A 14,179-nucleotide genomic window follows, 5' to 3' on the forward strand; every position below is an offset into this window, starting at 1 on the left:
CTAAAGAGATCAGTTCCCCTGGAGAAAATGGTTTTGTTTGAGGGTGGACTATATTCCACTATATTCCACCGAAGTCCTTCTCTGTCCCAGATCCCACACACTCCTGGCCATTCCCCAAAAGTCTCCAGGTATATTCCAACCCAGTCTATGTATGATGTTTTCTTTCTGCACATAACCTAACTTTAGAAAGTGATTCTCAGGTCTCAGATGCTGAAATCCAGCTCCTCTCCTGCTTCTGCCTCCTTAAGAACAAAGAAAGACAGCAGAAGAGCAGATGCAGCGGGAATGGCCCTGGTGACCAGATAACAGAAATTACCCTGGAAATTATTTCCAGAGGCCAGTCTGGACTTGCGCTCTGAATCAAGTTGAAGGTACAAAGCCTTAGATGATCGAAGAGTACAGAACTGTGATACCTTTTGGGAGCAAGCCTAAACAGGCCTCCTTAGAAGTAAGCCCCATTTTATTCATAGGGGCTTAATTTCATGTAGGGGCTTTCTCAACCAGGGTTTTTTGACGGCCCTGGGGTTTCTTGACAGCCCTGGAAGGGTTTCCGAAATGGGTGGGAGTTAATTAAATTTTTATATATATTTAAAATAGGTTAAACGTTTATTGGGTGATATGACCATATATGGTTGACTCTGACACCACCCCCCTCCCAAAATGGCCAGTGTTGGGCTTGGAGGGGATGGGAAGGAGAGGGGCCCTGGGTCAGGCATGTACACAGCTATGATTCTCAACCATATTCTTCATGATTGAGCCACTTCTGGGGTTTCATGAAGCTTGAGGAATGTCTCAGAGTTTTCTCAACAGTAAAAAAACTGAGAAAGGCTGACGTGGAGTATTAATGAAATTAGAGTACCTCCATTTTTCTTCTTGATCCCCCTCAAGCATGAAAGTAGACAGCAGCCAAAATAGACCTTTGAACCAGGCATTATGCTTGTTCAACAAAAACAGAACGGCGGCCGTCCCTGACATGGAACTTTGGGTCAGAGTCCAATTTCTTATTTGAGATGCAGTTTCTCCTACAGTTTTACTGACTATACTTGTTTCTACTGGTAAGCTGAATGCTGCTGCTTAATATAGTACTTGTATGTCTCTTTCTTGCAGCTCCCACCTCTCCCCCTGGTTTCCAGCCAGGTCTCCCCCACACACACACACCCCCGACCACCGGTGAGGGATGAGGGGGTAAGGCTGCTAGAACCAGTTTGGGAAACTCCTGGAGATTTGGGGTTGGAGTCTGGGGGGTTTAATGCCATCAAGTCCACCCTCCAGCGCATTCATTTTCTCGAGGCAAAACTGATCTCTGTAGTCTGGAGATGAGCTGTAATACCAGGGGATCCCCAGGCACTTCCTGGAGGCCAGCATCCCTATCTTCAACAGCACAGCAGCCTCAATGAGGATGGAGCAGAACGTTGGGAGGCAAGGGAAAAGCCAGTTGCCCCCTCCAGCCAGCCTGCTCCTCTCTCCTTAGTGGCAAGGCATGTGATTGGAGGAGCCAAAGGAGAGGAACCAATGAGGGGAAGGGAAGTGTCTATAGGAGGAAGGATGGTACCATAGCATCAGGGGACCTCAATGATACTCTGTCACCCAGGGATCACACAACAATGGAACCGGCCCTGTAGTCCACTGTGAAGTGGGCCAGTCCTGAGTCCAATCCCCTCCTAAATGCAGGATCAGCCTAAAGCATCCATGACAAGTATCTGTCCAGCCACTGCTTAGAGCAGTGGTTCTCAACCTTCCTATTGCAGTTCCTTTAATACAGTTCCTCATGTTGTGGCGACCCCCAACCATAAAATTATGCATGTGTTCTTTCACAGAAATTATACCGAAACGGACCAAAGGCATGAAGATCCCTTGTTCATGATTGCATATAAATTGTTTTTTCCCCGGGGTTTCTCAGTTTAGTTCTGCCTCTTGCCCCACCATGCTGATCTTGGTCTTTTCCGCTGCTCCAGACAGACGAACACTCTCTCGATCTACCCTGCAAGGCTGTTGTGTAGATGGCACCCCCCCAACCAAGCTGCTTGCCCTGCCGTGACCCTGTGAAAGGGTCGTTCAACCCCCAAAGGGGTCCCGACCCTCAGTTGAGAACCACTGGCTCTCATTTTGGACCTTTTCGCAGAGAAGGACACAGCAGGATTTCCCCATACCCAGGTGAGGAATGGGAAACATGGCTGATTTACAGGACTAAAACCAGCCATAGCAGATTGAAGACATCCTCCCCCCCCCAATTGTAAACTGGGAAAAAATGTTATATACAGCTGTGTGTATCTGTATATTGACCCCTGATGATAGTATGATTGAAATGTATTAGGTCTGAACTTGTTGGCATTTACAGTGTGCTCACTGAGATGTTTTATGTGTGCCCAATAGATAAGATTTTCTCTTATGGTTTTTAAACATTTTTGAGCTGTAATAATAAATTGTCTCTATTTTTCTGTATTTTGGTTTATCCCTAACCTTTGTGGATCTCGTCTAGTGCAGGATCAATCTAAAACAGGGGTCGTCAACCTGTGGTCCTCCAGATGTCCATGGACTACAATTCCCATGAGTCCCTGCCAGCAAATGCTGTCAGGGGCTCATGGGAATTGTAATCCATGGACATCTGGAGGACCACAGGTTGATCTACCCCTGATCTAAAGCATCCATGGCAAGTATCTGTCCAACCTCTACTTGAAGACCATCAGTGAGGGTGACTCTCCACCTCCTTAGGCTGCCCAGTCCACTGCCAAACTACTCTGACTGTGAAAAAATGTTTTTTCTGGTATCTACCCCGTACCATTCTACGCATAATTTAAAACCATTACTGTGGGTCCTTTCCTCTGCTGCCAACAGGAACCCCTTCCTGCCCTTCTCCAAGTGACATCCTTTCAAATTCTTAAAGTGAACCATCATGCCCCCTCTCCACCTCCTCTCCTCCAGGCTGAACATTCCCAGGTCCCTCAGCCTTTCCTCCTATGGCTTGGTCCCCAGGCCCCAGATCATGGCTCCTGTCTGCACTCTCTCAGTTTTGTCCACATGCTTTTTAAAGTGAGGCATCCAAAACAGCACACAGTACTCCCAAGTGCGGTCTGACCAATGTGGTATACAGCATGACCAGGACATCTTGCCATTTTGACAGGATGCCTTCTTTACCACAGCATCACACTGTCTGCTCGTATTTAGCTGACAGTCCATGAGTACCCCAGGATAGTGTTCACATACACACTGCTACCCAGAAGTGTATCTCCCACCCAGTATGCATGCTTCCTGTGACCTGAGCTACTCTGCACTTACTGAATTGCATCTTGTTCTCATTTGCCTGTTTTTCAAGAATGTTCAGATCTTGTTAAACTGCATCTTCTGGGGTGTTATGTACATTTCTCAGTTTGGTGTCATCTGCACAATCATCCAGATTATTAATTTAAAAAGTTGAAAAGCACCAGACCTGGTACTAAGCCCTTTGGCACCCCACTGCTCACCTCCCTCCAATCTTATGTAACACCACTGACAACTACTCTTTGGGTGTGGTTTTCTAACCATTTCCCTATCCACCCAACTACCTTAAAATCCATCAGAACATCATGGATGCTCAATGTCAGTCAAGCGACTCCAAAATTCAATTAGGAGGAGGAGGAGGTGGTAGTGGTGGTTCTTATATGTTGCTTTTCTCTACCCAAAGGAGTCTCAGAATGGCTTACATTTGCCTTCTCTTTCCTCTTCCCACAACAGACACCCTGTGAGGGAGATGAAGCTGAGAAAGCCCTGATATCACTGCTCGGTCAGAACAGCCTTATCAGTGCCCAAGGTCACCCAGCTGGCTGCATGTGGGGGAGCACAGAATCAAACCTGGATCACCAGATTAGAAATCTGCCCTCCTAACCACTGCACCAAGCTGGCTCCCCAGCTTCACTATAAGTTCACTTATAGCCTGCCTCTCCCTTATTTTGTACAAAACTGTGTTTTAAAATAGTTTATGCTTTTCTAAAGAAAAATACAAGGATTTCCCCCTTACCATCTCCTCTGCGTTCCAGATTTTCTGCTAGAAAAATTGGGGAGGAAATCCTTCAAGAGAAACTAGGGTTCCTCCATTTTCTTCTTGACCCCCCTGCAGGCTGCAACCAAAACAGACCTTTGAACCCGCCCTTATGCTTGTTCAACAAAATAGAGCAGTGACCCTGACGTGAAACTTTGCTCAGATTCCAGTTGCTTGAGATGCTGCTTCCCCTACAGTTTGAGTGAAATTATATGTGTTTTTCTATAGGTAAACAAAGGTCCATTCCACACGACTTCAAAGTAGCAGGCTTGCAAATTGTAAACGCTACTAATTTGCAGTTCCGCAAGACGTCGCACACAATCTGCCACACTCCTGAAACAGTCCCGCAAAAAGCGATTCATTGTAGCGCTTAAAGGGAAATCGGGAAAAGTGGATTCACCCTCCGAAAAGCGCTACACTCTTGCAAACAATCTGCAACACTAGCGAAAAAGACCTGTGCGTTCCCATTGTTGCAGTTCCAGCAAAATCCCTCCCCCTGGCTCTCTCCTCCGAACTTTCGGCGAAGTGATCGCCATTTTTTTTTCTCGGAGCAAGCAGAAAGCAACGAGCCAGCGAGCCTTCATTCACCCAGTGAGGCTTCTCCGGCAACAGTCCCTCCACAGAAGTGCTTTAAAGCTCCCCTAAGTCTCCAAGCACAACACAGCCCCGTTTGCAAGTTCCCTTTATTTTCGGCAGAAAATCGCGCCCATTTGGGGGGGGGATTTTTCTTTTCACTCGGGGGAGTGTGGCAATGATGAATCGCCATCTCACACGCCAGCTGCCAGCTAGATGGGTCTGTTCGTTAGGGAGAATCAAGGCATATTCGCTGCAACGTGTTTTTTTTTTTTTTTTACTTTTCTTAAAGGGAAAGCGGCTTTCCCGGAGCATGATAACAACTGCCCATTGGCTGTTCGTTTGACTGACGGCCAGGGGCGGGACAAAGCACAGGAAAAATCGCTTCCTGTCTAGTGATTTTTGCAAGACCGGAAACCTATGGGAAACGAATGAAACGCTACTGGATTCCACTAAAAAAGCAGGTATGCGTAACGCCGAGATTGCACTTTTAAAAATAGCGTTTCCGCTTTGCGGGACCAATTGGCAACATTGGTCCTTGTGCGGAAACACCCTAAGTGCTGCTGGTTAATATGTACTTGTACGTAAATTTATGGATTTCTTCCTTACATTCCACTTCCCCATCCTCCTAACTATCTGAAAATCCAGTCTGTAGTCCCATCAGAACATTATAGGGAACTTTGACAAAGGCCTTACTGAAATCCAGGTAAACAACATCAACTGAGCGCTCTCGGTCACAGAAGGAAACCAGGTTGGTCTGGTAGGACCTGTTGGAGACACATCCATGGGAGAAGAATGGTGGAGAATTGGGGCGGGAGGGGGGAGAGATCGCAGCATGATGCCAACTAAACCAGCTTAACCATGGAGTTTTTGCAAATGTTAGAGTATTCCTACTATGCCATGGCATTGCTTCCAGTTGCTGCTAGACATGAAGTTATGCATTGTCATGATACCAACGTACCTGTCTCTGTCCCCCAAATTCTCCCAGGGGTTCCAGGTGGTGGCCTGGCAACCCTCCCCTGGGCTGAGGGGCTTCAGATGTCAACTAGGCCCTGGTCTCCCCACCCACGCCGAATTGCCCGTCAGGATCCCTTTTGTTGTGCGTGGTTTTGCATTGCTTTGCTAAGCCCAGTAGAGCCTTAGGTTTGCACAAGTGGAATTCTAATGTCTCAGGGTAACTCACCAGTGAGTGGATGCCCTTAGTTGCTCCATGACTCTGTGCAGGGCGAGGCTGAAGTCATTGTGCCCCTGTCCTCTCCTTGAGCATGTTCTGCCATCCTCCATCCTGAGATCTCAGATGAAGGGGATATACAGCATCCTATTCCTCTCCTGAGTGTCCTGTTCCTTACACAAAGAAACAGGTATGTGGGCCTCCCCCTCGTCTGGGCCTCCTCCAGCCCCCTAAACAGGGCTGCATGTCTCACACAAGCCCTCCCCTTTTCTCTCTTGAAGTATTTGAAAGGTTGCCTCTTGGAGAAGGGCAGGGAGAGGCTCCTGTTCACAGCAGAGGAGAGGACCCGCAGTAATGGCTTTAAATTATGTGTAGAATGGTACTGGGTAGATATCACGGAAAAAAATTCATAGAGTAGTTCGGCAGTGGAATCGGCTGCCTAAGGAGGTGGTGAGCTCCCCCTCACTAGAGGTCTTTAAACAGCATCCGGACAGATCATGGATGCTTTAGGCTGATCCTGTGTTGAGCAAGGGGTTGGACTAGATGGCCCATATGGCCCCTTCCAATTCTATGATCCTGCACATCACAAAGTTCTAGCATGAATAATCACACAATAAGCTGGGAACTTCAAAAATAATTTACTGAGTAATGTGGTTAATCTTCGTAGTAATCAGTAAAGAGTTGCTGATGAATCGAGATGCTGAGATTGGGGTACCATCTCTACTCCTCTCAGAACTATCTCTTCTTCACGTGAAACCTGCTGGGGGACCTAGGGACAATCACAATTTTCTCAGATCTCTCAGCCCCACCTACCTCAAGGGCAGGTGACTGTAAGCTGCTTTGAGATTTCTTAGGGCAGAGAAATACAATATAAAAACTCTTCTTCTAACTGCAGCTGGGCTTCCTTCAGAGTTTGCTGGTTCAACTGATGCAACCTTTGCAGAGCACGTACTCTCCCAGAACTGTTCTGCCATGCAATGCCCACAGATTGTGTTGAACTAATGATTAACGTAGTCTGTGAGCAGAGAAGGCCTAAGTTTATATTCCGTTCTCATGCCTCAACTTGAAAAGCAGGCAAAAAGTTCTGTTCATTGATAGCATTTCCCCCAAGCTGAGAAGATGACTTTTCTACGTCTCCAGCCTTGCAGGTCAGCTAGTTGGTTATTCATCATACTAGCTGCCTCCAACTTGGTTGAGAGTGAAAAGCTGCTAGTGATTCCTCAAGACGGAAGCCACTGGCTCAGCATGCGTAGCGTGGCAGAGAAGCTTCACGAACGGGGACATGAAATCGTGGTGGTGGCACCGGAAACTAATTTGCTCTTGAAAGAATCAGAGCATTACGAGAGGAAAACGTACCCAGTGCCGTATTCGGAAGAGGAACTCAAGAAGGGGTTTCAAACGTTTTCGAAAAACCTGTTCCATCGGGTTCCGTTTCCTTTCACAATCCTTCAGGAATACCGAAACAACATGTATATAATAGACTTGTTTTTCTACAACTGCGAGAGTCTTCTAAAGAACAGAGAAGTCATACAGTACCTGGAACAAAATCATTTTGATGCGCTGCTGACCGATCCAGCTTTGCCGTGTGGAGTCATCCTAGCCGAACATCTCTCCATTCCCTCGGTGTACTTTTTCCGTGGATTCCCCTGCAGTTTAGAGCACGCCATTTGCAAATCTCCAAACCCTGTTTCCTACGTCCCACGATGCTATACCAGGCACACGGACCGAATGACATTCCTTCAACGCGTGGTCAATCTCATTTTTAATTCTCTGGAGACCTCGCTTTTTAAGACTCTTTATAACAAGTATCAAGATATTGCTTCGGAGTTCCTGAAGAGAGAGGTTCACTTACCGACGCTTTACAGAAACGGCTCCGTCTGGCTTTTGCGCTACGACTTTGTGTTTGACTTTCCCCGGCCTCTGATGCCTAACATGGTCTTCATCGGAGGTATCAACTGTGAGGAAGGAAAACGCCTGCCTCAGGTATGTCATCTTTTTATGGTCCAAGTCTCTAAGGAATGCATATTCGTTTAAGCAGGAAGGGATGTGTGAGTGCCATGATATGAAGAACGAACAAGAATTTATAGTGACATTTATGCAGCTAAACCAAGAGAATGTAACTTCGGCATTAGCAGAGGCAAGGTCCAAAAGCGAGGGTGTAGATTCAGAGAGCTGTCAAAGAATATACAAAGACTAGGGGCCAAGCCTGTTGCATTCAGGAATACAACGGGTGCTAGATTGGGGGGTGGGGTGGAAGAACTCTGTGGATGGCCTCTCCCTCCCCCCAGGCCCCGTTAAGGCTGCAGGTCCCCCGGAAGGGAACTCACTGGCAGGGGCAGCTCTCATGCAGCAGGGATCTGCAGCCTCTGAGCCTTGGAGGGAAGTGGAAGGAGGAGGGGGTGGTCAGGGGTGGGAGACAGAAGGCAATGGGCTCGCTGCTGGACTGACAGGCAAGCCGGTTGGAGGAGGAGGCACTCAGGGGCGGGACATCCTCCCTGAGTGAGTCTTAAGTGCTGTGTGGCACTTAAGCCATGGGACAGGCTCCTCCTCCTCCTAGGCCTTACCAGAAATATTAACCCGACTCCCCGTCAAGCGCTTGTACGCCCTGTCCGAGCCCGAACGCCAAGCTCTCCGGGGATGTCACACCCAGCTTGCCCAGGTTAGCCCAATCTTGTCAGATTATGGAACCTTAGCTGGGTGATCGCTGTTTAGTACTTGGATAGGAGATCACCAAGGAAGTCCAGGGTAGGGTTGAGCACTCCGGTGCGCTGCGGCCGTTTTGGTGGGCACCGATGCCCGAGGCAGCCAGCTTCTTCTTCTTCTTCCAGCGCTGCTGCCTCTCTCCTCCGTGCCATGGTGCTGGGCACCTCAGGCGTCGGTGTTCACCGAGGCAGCCAAAGCACACCAGAGCGCTCAATCCTGGGAGTGTCGCTACACAATTGCAGCCAATGGCACACCACCTTCTCTTGCCTTGAGTGCCAGCTTGGGGTACTGCTTATGAGCAGTGGCTTCTAATCGGCAAGCAGAGTTTGATTCTCTGCTCCTCCACATGCAGCCAGCTGGGTGACCCTGGGCTAGTCCCAGCCGTGATCAGTGTTCTGACTGAGCTCTCCTGTCCCACAGCCTGAGCGGAATGGCTTTCGACAGAGAGTGTCCAACACAAACCGAAGTCTTCATAGATCACTTTATTGGGAATCTCATAACAGCGGACTTACATAGTTGCAGGAGTTCTTCTAATAGAAAGGTGATTCTTTGGAGTTCAGTCTGGCGGAAAAGAGCGAGGGTTCCATCCACTGTGGACAGCTAAAACTAACAAAGGAGTTTAGAAAGAAAAGGGGAACAGGCGTTCTCCTGCCTTGGTGGTTAGCCAGGAAATTGGCCTTATCTTCCAATCACATTTAGGGAGCAAGGGAAAGAGCTATCTGACTACAATTTCCAGCATCCTGTCTCTTAAAGTGATGGGGAAGAATATCTCCTACCTCTCAGTATTCTAGCTAAAGGTTACCTGGCTGGACAGAACAACTCCTGTCAGAGCTCTCTCAGCCCCACCTACCTCACAGGTCGTCTGTTGTGGGGAGAGGAAGGTGATTGTAGACTTTGAGGCTGATTCCACACAAGGACCAATGTTGGCAATTGGTCCCACAAAGCAGAAACGCTATTTTAAATAGTGGAATCTCGGCATTACGCATACCTGCATTTGTAGTGGAATCCAGTAGTGTTTCATTCGTTCCCCACAGGTTTCCGGTCTCGCAGGAATCGCTAGAGAGGAAGCGATTTTTTCTGTGCTTGTTCCTGCCCCTGGCCATCACTCAAACGAACAGCCAATGGGCGGTTGTTATCATGCTCCGGAAAAGCCCCTTTCCCTTTAAGCACAGGTTTAAAAAAAAAAACACACGTTGCAATGAATATGCGTTGATTCGTTGCAACGGAGAGACCCGTCTAGCTGGTGTGTGAGCTGGCGATTCATCGTTACCACGCTCCTCCAAGTGAAACCCCCCCCCCACGGGTGCGATTTTCGGCCGAAAATAAAAGGAACTTGCAAACAGGGGGCTGTGTTGTGCTTGGGGACTTAGGGGAGCTTTAAAGCACTTCTGCGGAGGGACTGTAGCCTCGCTGGGTGAATGAAGCCTCACTAGTTCGTTGCTTTCCCCGCTCGCTCCGAGGGGGAGAAAATGGCGATCGCTTAGCCGGAAGTTTGGAGGAGAGAGCCAGGGGGAGGGACTTTGTTGGAACCGCAATGAGAACGGACATGTCTTTTTCGCTAGTGTTGCAGATTGTTCGCAAGAGTGTAGCGCTTTTTGAAGGGTGAATCCACTTTTCCCGATTTCCCTAGAAGCGCTACAACGAATCGATTTTTGTGGGACTGTTGCAAGAGTGTTGCAGATTGTGTGCGACGTCATTCAGAACTGCAAATTAGTAGCGTTTACCATATGTAAGCCTTCTGCTACATTAAACTCGTGCGGAATGGCCCTGAGACTCCTTTGGACAGTGAAAAGCGGGGAATAGAAACCAGCTCTTCTCCTCCTCCTCTTCCTCCTCTTCCTCCTCTTCCTCCTCTTCCTCCTCCTCCTCCTTGAAAACCCTACCAGGTCACCATGAGTCAGCTGCATCTTGAAGGCAATTTTCATCCAAGAGCTAACTCAGAAAAGAGTTCCTGCATTGCAGCAAGTGAGATGACTTGACCCCTTGGAATCTGTGGTTTGCTCTTTTCCAAATGAAAAGGAACAGGCCGGTATCCTTAAGTGCACTGCACATTATTTTATTTTTGCCCTGGGCACCCATGCCTGACAATGGATAAAGGCAGGCAAGTTTTAACTACCAGTGAAATATTTCATTCACCGGAGGGGGGGAGACATCTCTAGGTCAATGTTACTTAATTGGCATCCTCATTTTTAATATTAATCATTAACAAAGGAAGGGGTGGGAGGCAGAGGGGCGCTTAAGCAACCAGGAGTTTTAAAAGAAGCTTCTCGCTTTTGTGCATCATTTTGAGAGATGGATCCTTCCCCTCCTTCTCGCCTCCGCACTTGTACCATCTGTTTTCTCTTTGTCCTCGCGACCATTTCCTTTGGAGAAGGAGGAAAGCTGTTGGTGATCCCTCAAGATGGAAGCCACTGGCTCAGCATGCTCTCTGTATTAGAGAAGCTCAGTGAAAGAGGCCATGAAATAGTGGTGGTGGCCCCCGAAGTTAATTTGCTTTTTAAAGAATCCAAGCATTACACCACGGTCACACACCCAGTGCCGTACACGCCGGACGATTTCGCCGAACGATTCCGTTCGTTTGGCAAGCAGTCCTTTGCGGAAGTATCTTTTCCTGCCATGGTCGTGGGAGCTTTGAAGAGCATGATGCATCTTGCCGAGTTGTTTTTCATGAATTGCGAGAGCCTTCTGAAGAACAGAGAAATCATGCAAGCCTTAGAAGAGGGTGCATTTGATGCACTGTTCACAGATCCGGTGATGCCGTGCGGCGTGATCCTTGCTGAGCATCTCTCCATCCCTTCCGTGTACTTCTTCCGTGGATTCCCGTGCTACTTAGAGCATGCAATCAACATGTGCCCCAGCCCTGTTTCCTATGCCCCAAGATGCTATAGCAGATTCTCAGATCGCATGACGTTTACCCAGCGAGTGCTGAACCTACTCATTGGCCTCTTAGAGACACCGATTTTCACAATTATGTACACAAAGTACCAAGAGATTGCTTCAGAGCTTTTTGGGAGAGAAGTGCCTTTACCAACCCTTTACAGAAATGGCTCCATTTGGCTTTTACGATACGACTTTGTGTTTGAGTTTCCTAAACCGGTTATGCCCAACATGGTCTTCATCGGAGGGATAAATTGTGAAGAAGGAAAAGTCCTGTCACAAGTAGGTGGGATATATCTATGCTTTAAGCTTGGCTTTTCAGTGACCATTTATGGCTCGATAGTAACAAAGTCACAGCTGTGAGATCACAAGTGTGTAGGTATGATTTTGTTTTCCAGTCAGTAATCAAAGGGGTACAGAATAGCTGTGTTCCATAGTTGGTCACTAAAGACACGCGGGTCGCATGTTTCCTCTATAGTAAGCAGAACATCATGAAATCAGATTATTTCTCCAGTGTACTTGGAGTAGCTCGTTGTAGTAGTTAAGAGCGGTGGTCTCTCATCTGGAGAACCGGGTTTGATTCCTCACTCCTCCCCAGCCAGTTGGGTGACCTTTAGCCAGTCATGGTTCTCTCAAAGCTCTCTCAGCCTCACCAACCTCACATGGTATCTGTTGTGGGGAGAGGAAGGAAAGGCGATTAAAAGCCGCTTTGAGACTCGGTCAGGTAGTAACAAGCAGAATATGGAAATCCAGCTCTTCTCTTCTTTTTCTGGTTGCAGGAACTTATGGCTTTTGATTTCTGTTCCTTTTGTTTCATTTTTACCATTGTTGTTTTAAACTGTTACGCAGTTTTTTAAAAAAATGCATGCTGATACATATGCTATGTACAGGGAGAGCAAAGCTAATGCCCTTATTAGCAGCATCTCGCTCTTCCAACGTGGTGTGTTAGGTGTTGGGGTCGATGTTGCAAGTTATATCCCACCGCTCTCAGCAAACTGGCTAGTGGTGGGTCGCACTAAAAACCCCAATAAAATAAAATATTAACCCATTAAAACACCCATTAAAAACCCCTATGGCGGCGACAAAACAATCCCATGGCGCTAACTAAAAGCTTAAAACCAATCACAGGGGGAGCCCTGAGCACCAACCCATCCCCCGCAACAATGGCCAGCTAGTGTGTGGGAGGTCCAGTCTAGCACTTCATTCTTCTCTCATCCAGGGGGGTATCAGATCTTCCTGGGCTGGCCTCAACCACAGACTTGGTAGAAGAGCTCCATCTTACAGGCCCCTCGGAATGCCGAAAACCTCCGCAGGGCACTCAGCTCATCTGGGAGCTCATTCCACCAGGTCGGGGCCAGGACCCAAAAAGCCCTGGCACTGGTCAAGGCCAACCAAACTTCCCTGGGGCCCAGAATCACCAGCAAGTTACTGCTCGCAGAGCACAGGGCCCTGCCGGGGGCACAGGGGGATAGGCGGTCCCACAGATATGTGGGTCCCAGACCACGAAGGGCCTTAAAGGTTAAAACCAAACCTTGAACTGGATCCAGGCCACAACTGGCAGCCAATGCAGCTGTCTCAGCACAGGCTGGATATGGGCCATCCAAGATAATTCCAGCGAGCACCCTAGCAGCCGCATTCTGCACCAATTGTAATTTCCACGTCAGGGACAAGGGCAGGCCTCCGTAGAGTGAGTTACAGAAGTCGATTCTGTCTGTCGATCAGCTTTTAGTTCTCTGCAAAAGATGAATTACGAAAAAATTAAATCAAACTGTTGGCAAAAACATGAAGGAAAGGGGAAGAGTGGAGTGAAAATTACCCTCCCAAGGGTGCCAAAAATTTCAGTGGTGTGTTCAGTTGTTAGTGCCTGTATTGCAGTAAGTAAAGTACAACTACTGGCGGGGGAGGAAATCTTATATAATAAGAGGATGATACAACAGTGCTGATGGAAGACCGTGCCCTACCTGCTGCCACCGGAGCCGGGGGTGGGGGAGACTTCTTTGTATCTGAAAATGGACATCTTTCCATGTGCAAGTAAAACAGGGAGAAGAAACAGGGGGGTGGACGAAACAGCATTTTATGCTTAAATGCACGTCCACTCAATTTCTTGATTTAAGCCCACTGGTTCCAGAGTCCCAAGGGTGAATATCCAAAAGGTCTCTTCAGGGCAGATACGAGATGTTCCTTGAATGCATAAAACCCAAAATCTTTCACGGTTCGTTGAGTTGTTCTGAAGTGTTGGACTGTCGGGGCTGAGACTCGAAGATTTTTGAGATTGCTTAGGTGCTCAAGGATACGTGCTTATTGTGATTTTGTTTTTTCCTCTTTCCCAGAGATGGGGGTGGGGGGTGGGGGGTGGGAAAGCAATAATTAAATCCCTGCTAGAGATATCACAGAGCTTGATAGATGTACGGTTCCTGGGCTATTCAATCTTATTAAATCTTAATAAAAACTGAAATGGAAAACTTGTAATGAACTAATTTTGTTTTAATCACTCCTAGAACCTTAATTGATATTTTCCCAGTAAAAAAAAAATTAATGTCCAAGCTAGGAATTCAGGTATGAATAATAAGGAACTGCTTGTGACCCCAAGAAAACCCTCTTCCACATCTGCAAACTTAAGAAATTATGATCCGTTGGATAGGGCAGATTCCAACCTAATGAAGTCTTTGTGTGTCTTGCCAAAAATGGAACCAATGAACTGTTGCATTTGCAGTTCTGCCAAGGGCCGAGGCAGGACCGCCTGACCAAGGACAAGGCCATGGATGCTGCCCTCCTTGAGCAGGCAACAGGGCCTTGTAATTATATAACTGATTAAAAAAAAAAGCTGTCCTATTTCAAGA

General features: G+C 47.7%; 1 protein-coding gene across 2 annotated transcripts in view; it reads left to right on the forward strand.

Annotated features, from left to right (window-relative positions):
• The first annotated feature begins 6,829 nt into the window (after positions 1–6,829).
• LOC143825369 (UDP-glucuronosyltransferase 1A6-like) overlaps positions 6,830–14,179 on the forward strand; it is a 44,573-nt gene continuing 37,223 nt past the window's right edge. Inside the window, exon 1 of one of the 2 annotated variants that reach the window (XM_077313421.1) lies at positions 6,830–7,742. In XM_077313421.1, the coding sequence (XP_077169536.1) occupies positions 6,879–7,742 (864 nt within the window). In that variant the 5' untranslated portion in view covers positions 6,830–6,878. Of the gene's footprint in view, positions 7,743–10,739; positions 11,622–14,179 lie in introns of those variants that run through there. The other variant, XM_077313414.1, reaches the window with a different exon arrangement.

This window comes from Paroedura picta, chromosome 1 (genome assembly GCF_049243985.1).
Source record: "Paroedura picta isolate Pp20150507F chromosome 1, Ppicta_v3.0, whole genome shotgun sequence".
In the NCBI taxonomy this organism is placed as follows: Eukaryota; Metazoa; Chordata; class Lepidosauria; order Squamata; family Gekkonidae; genus Paroedura; species Paroedura picta.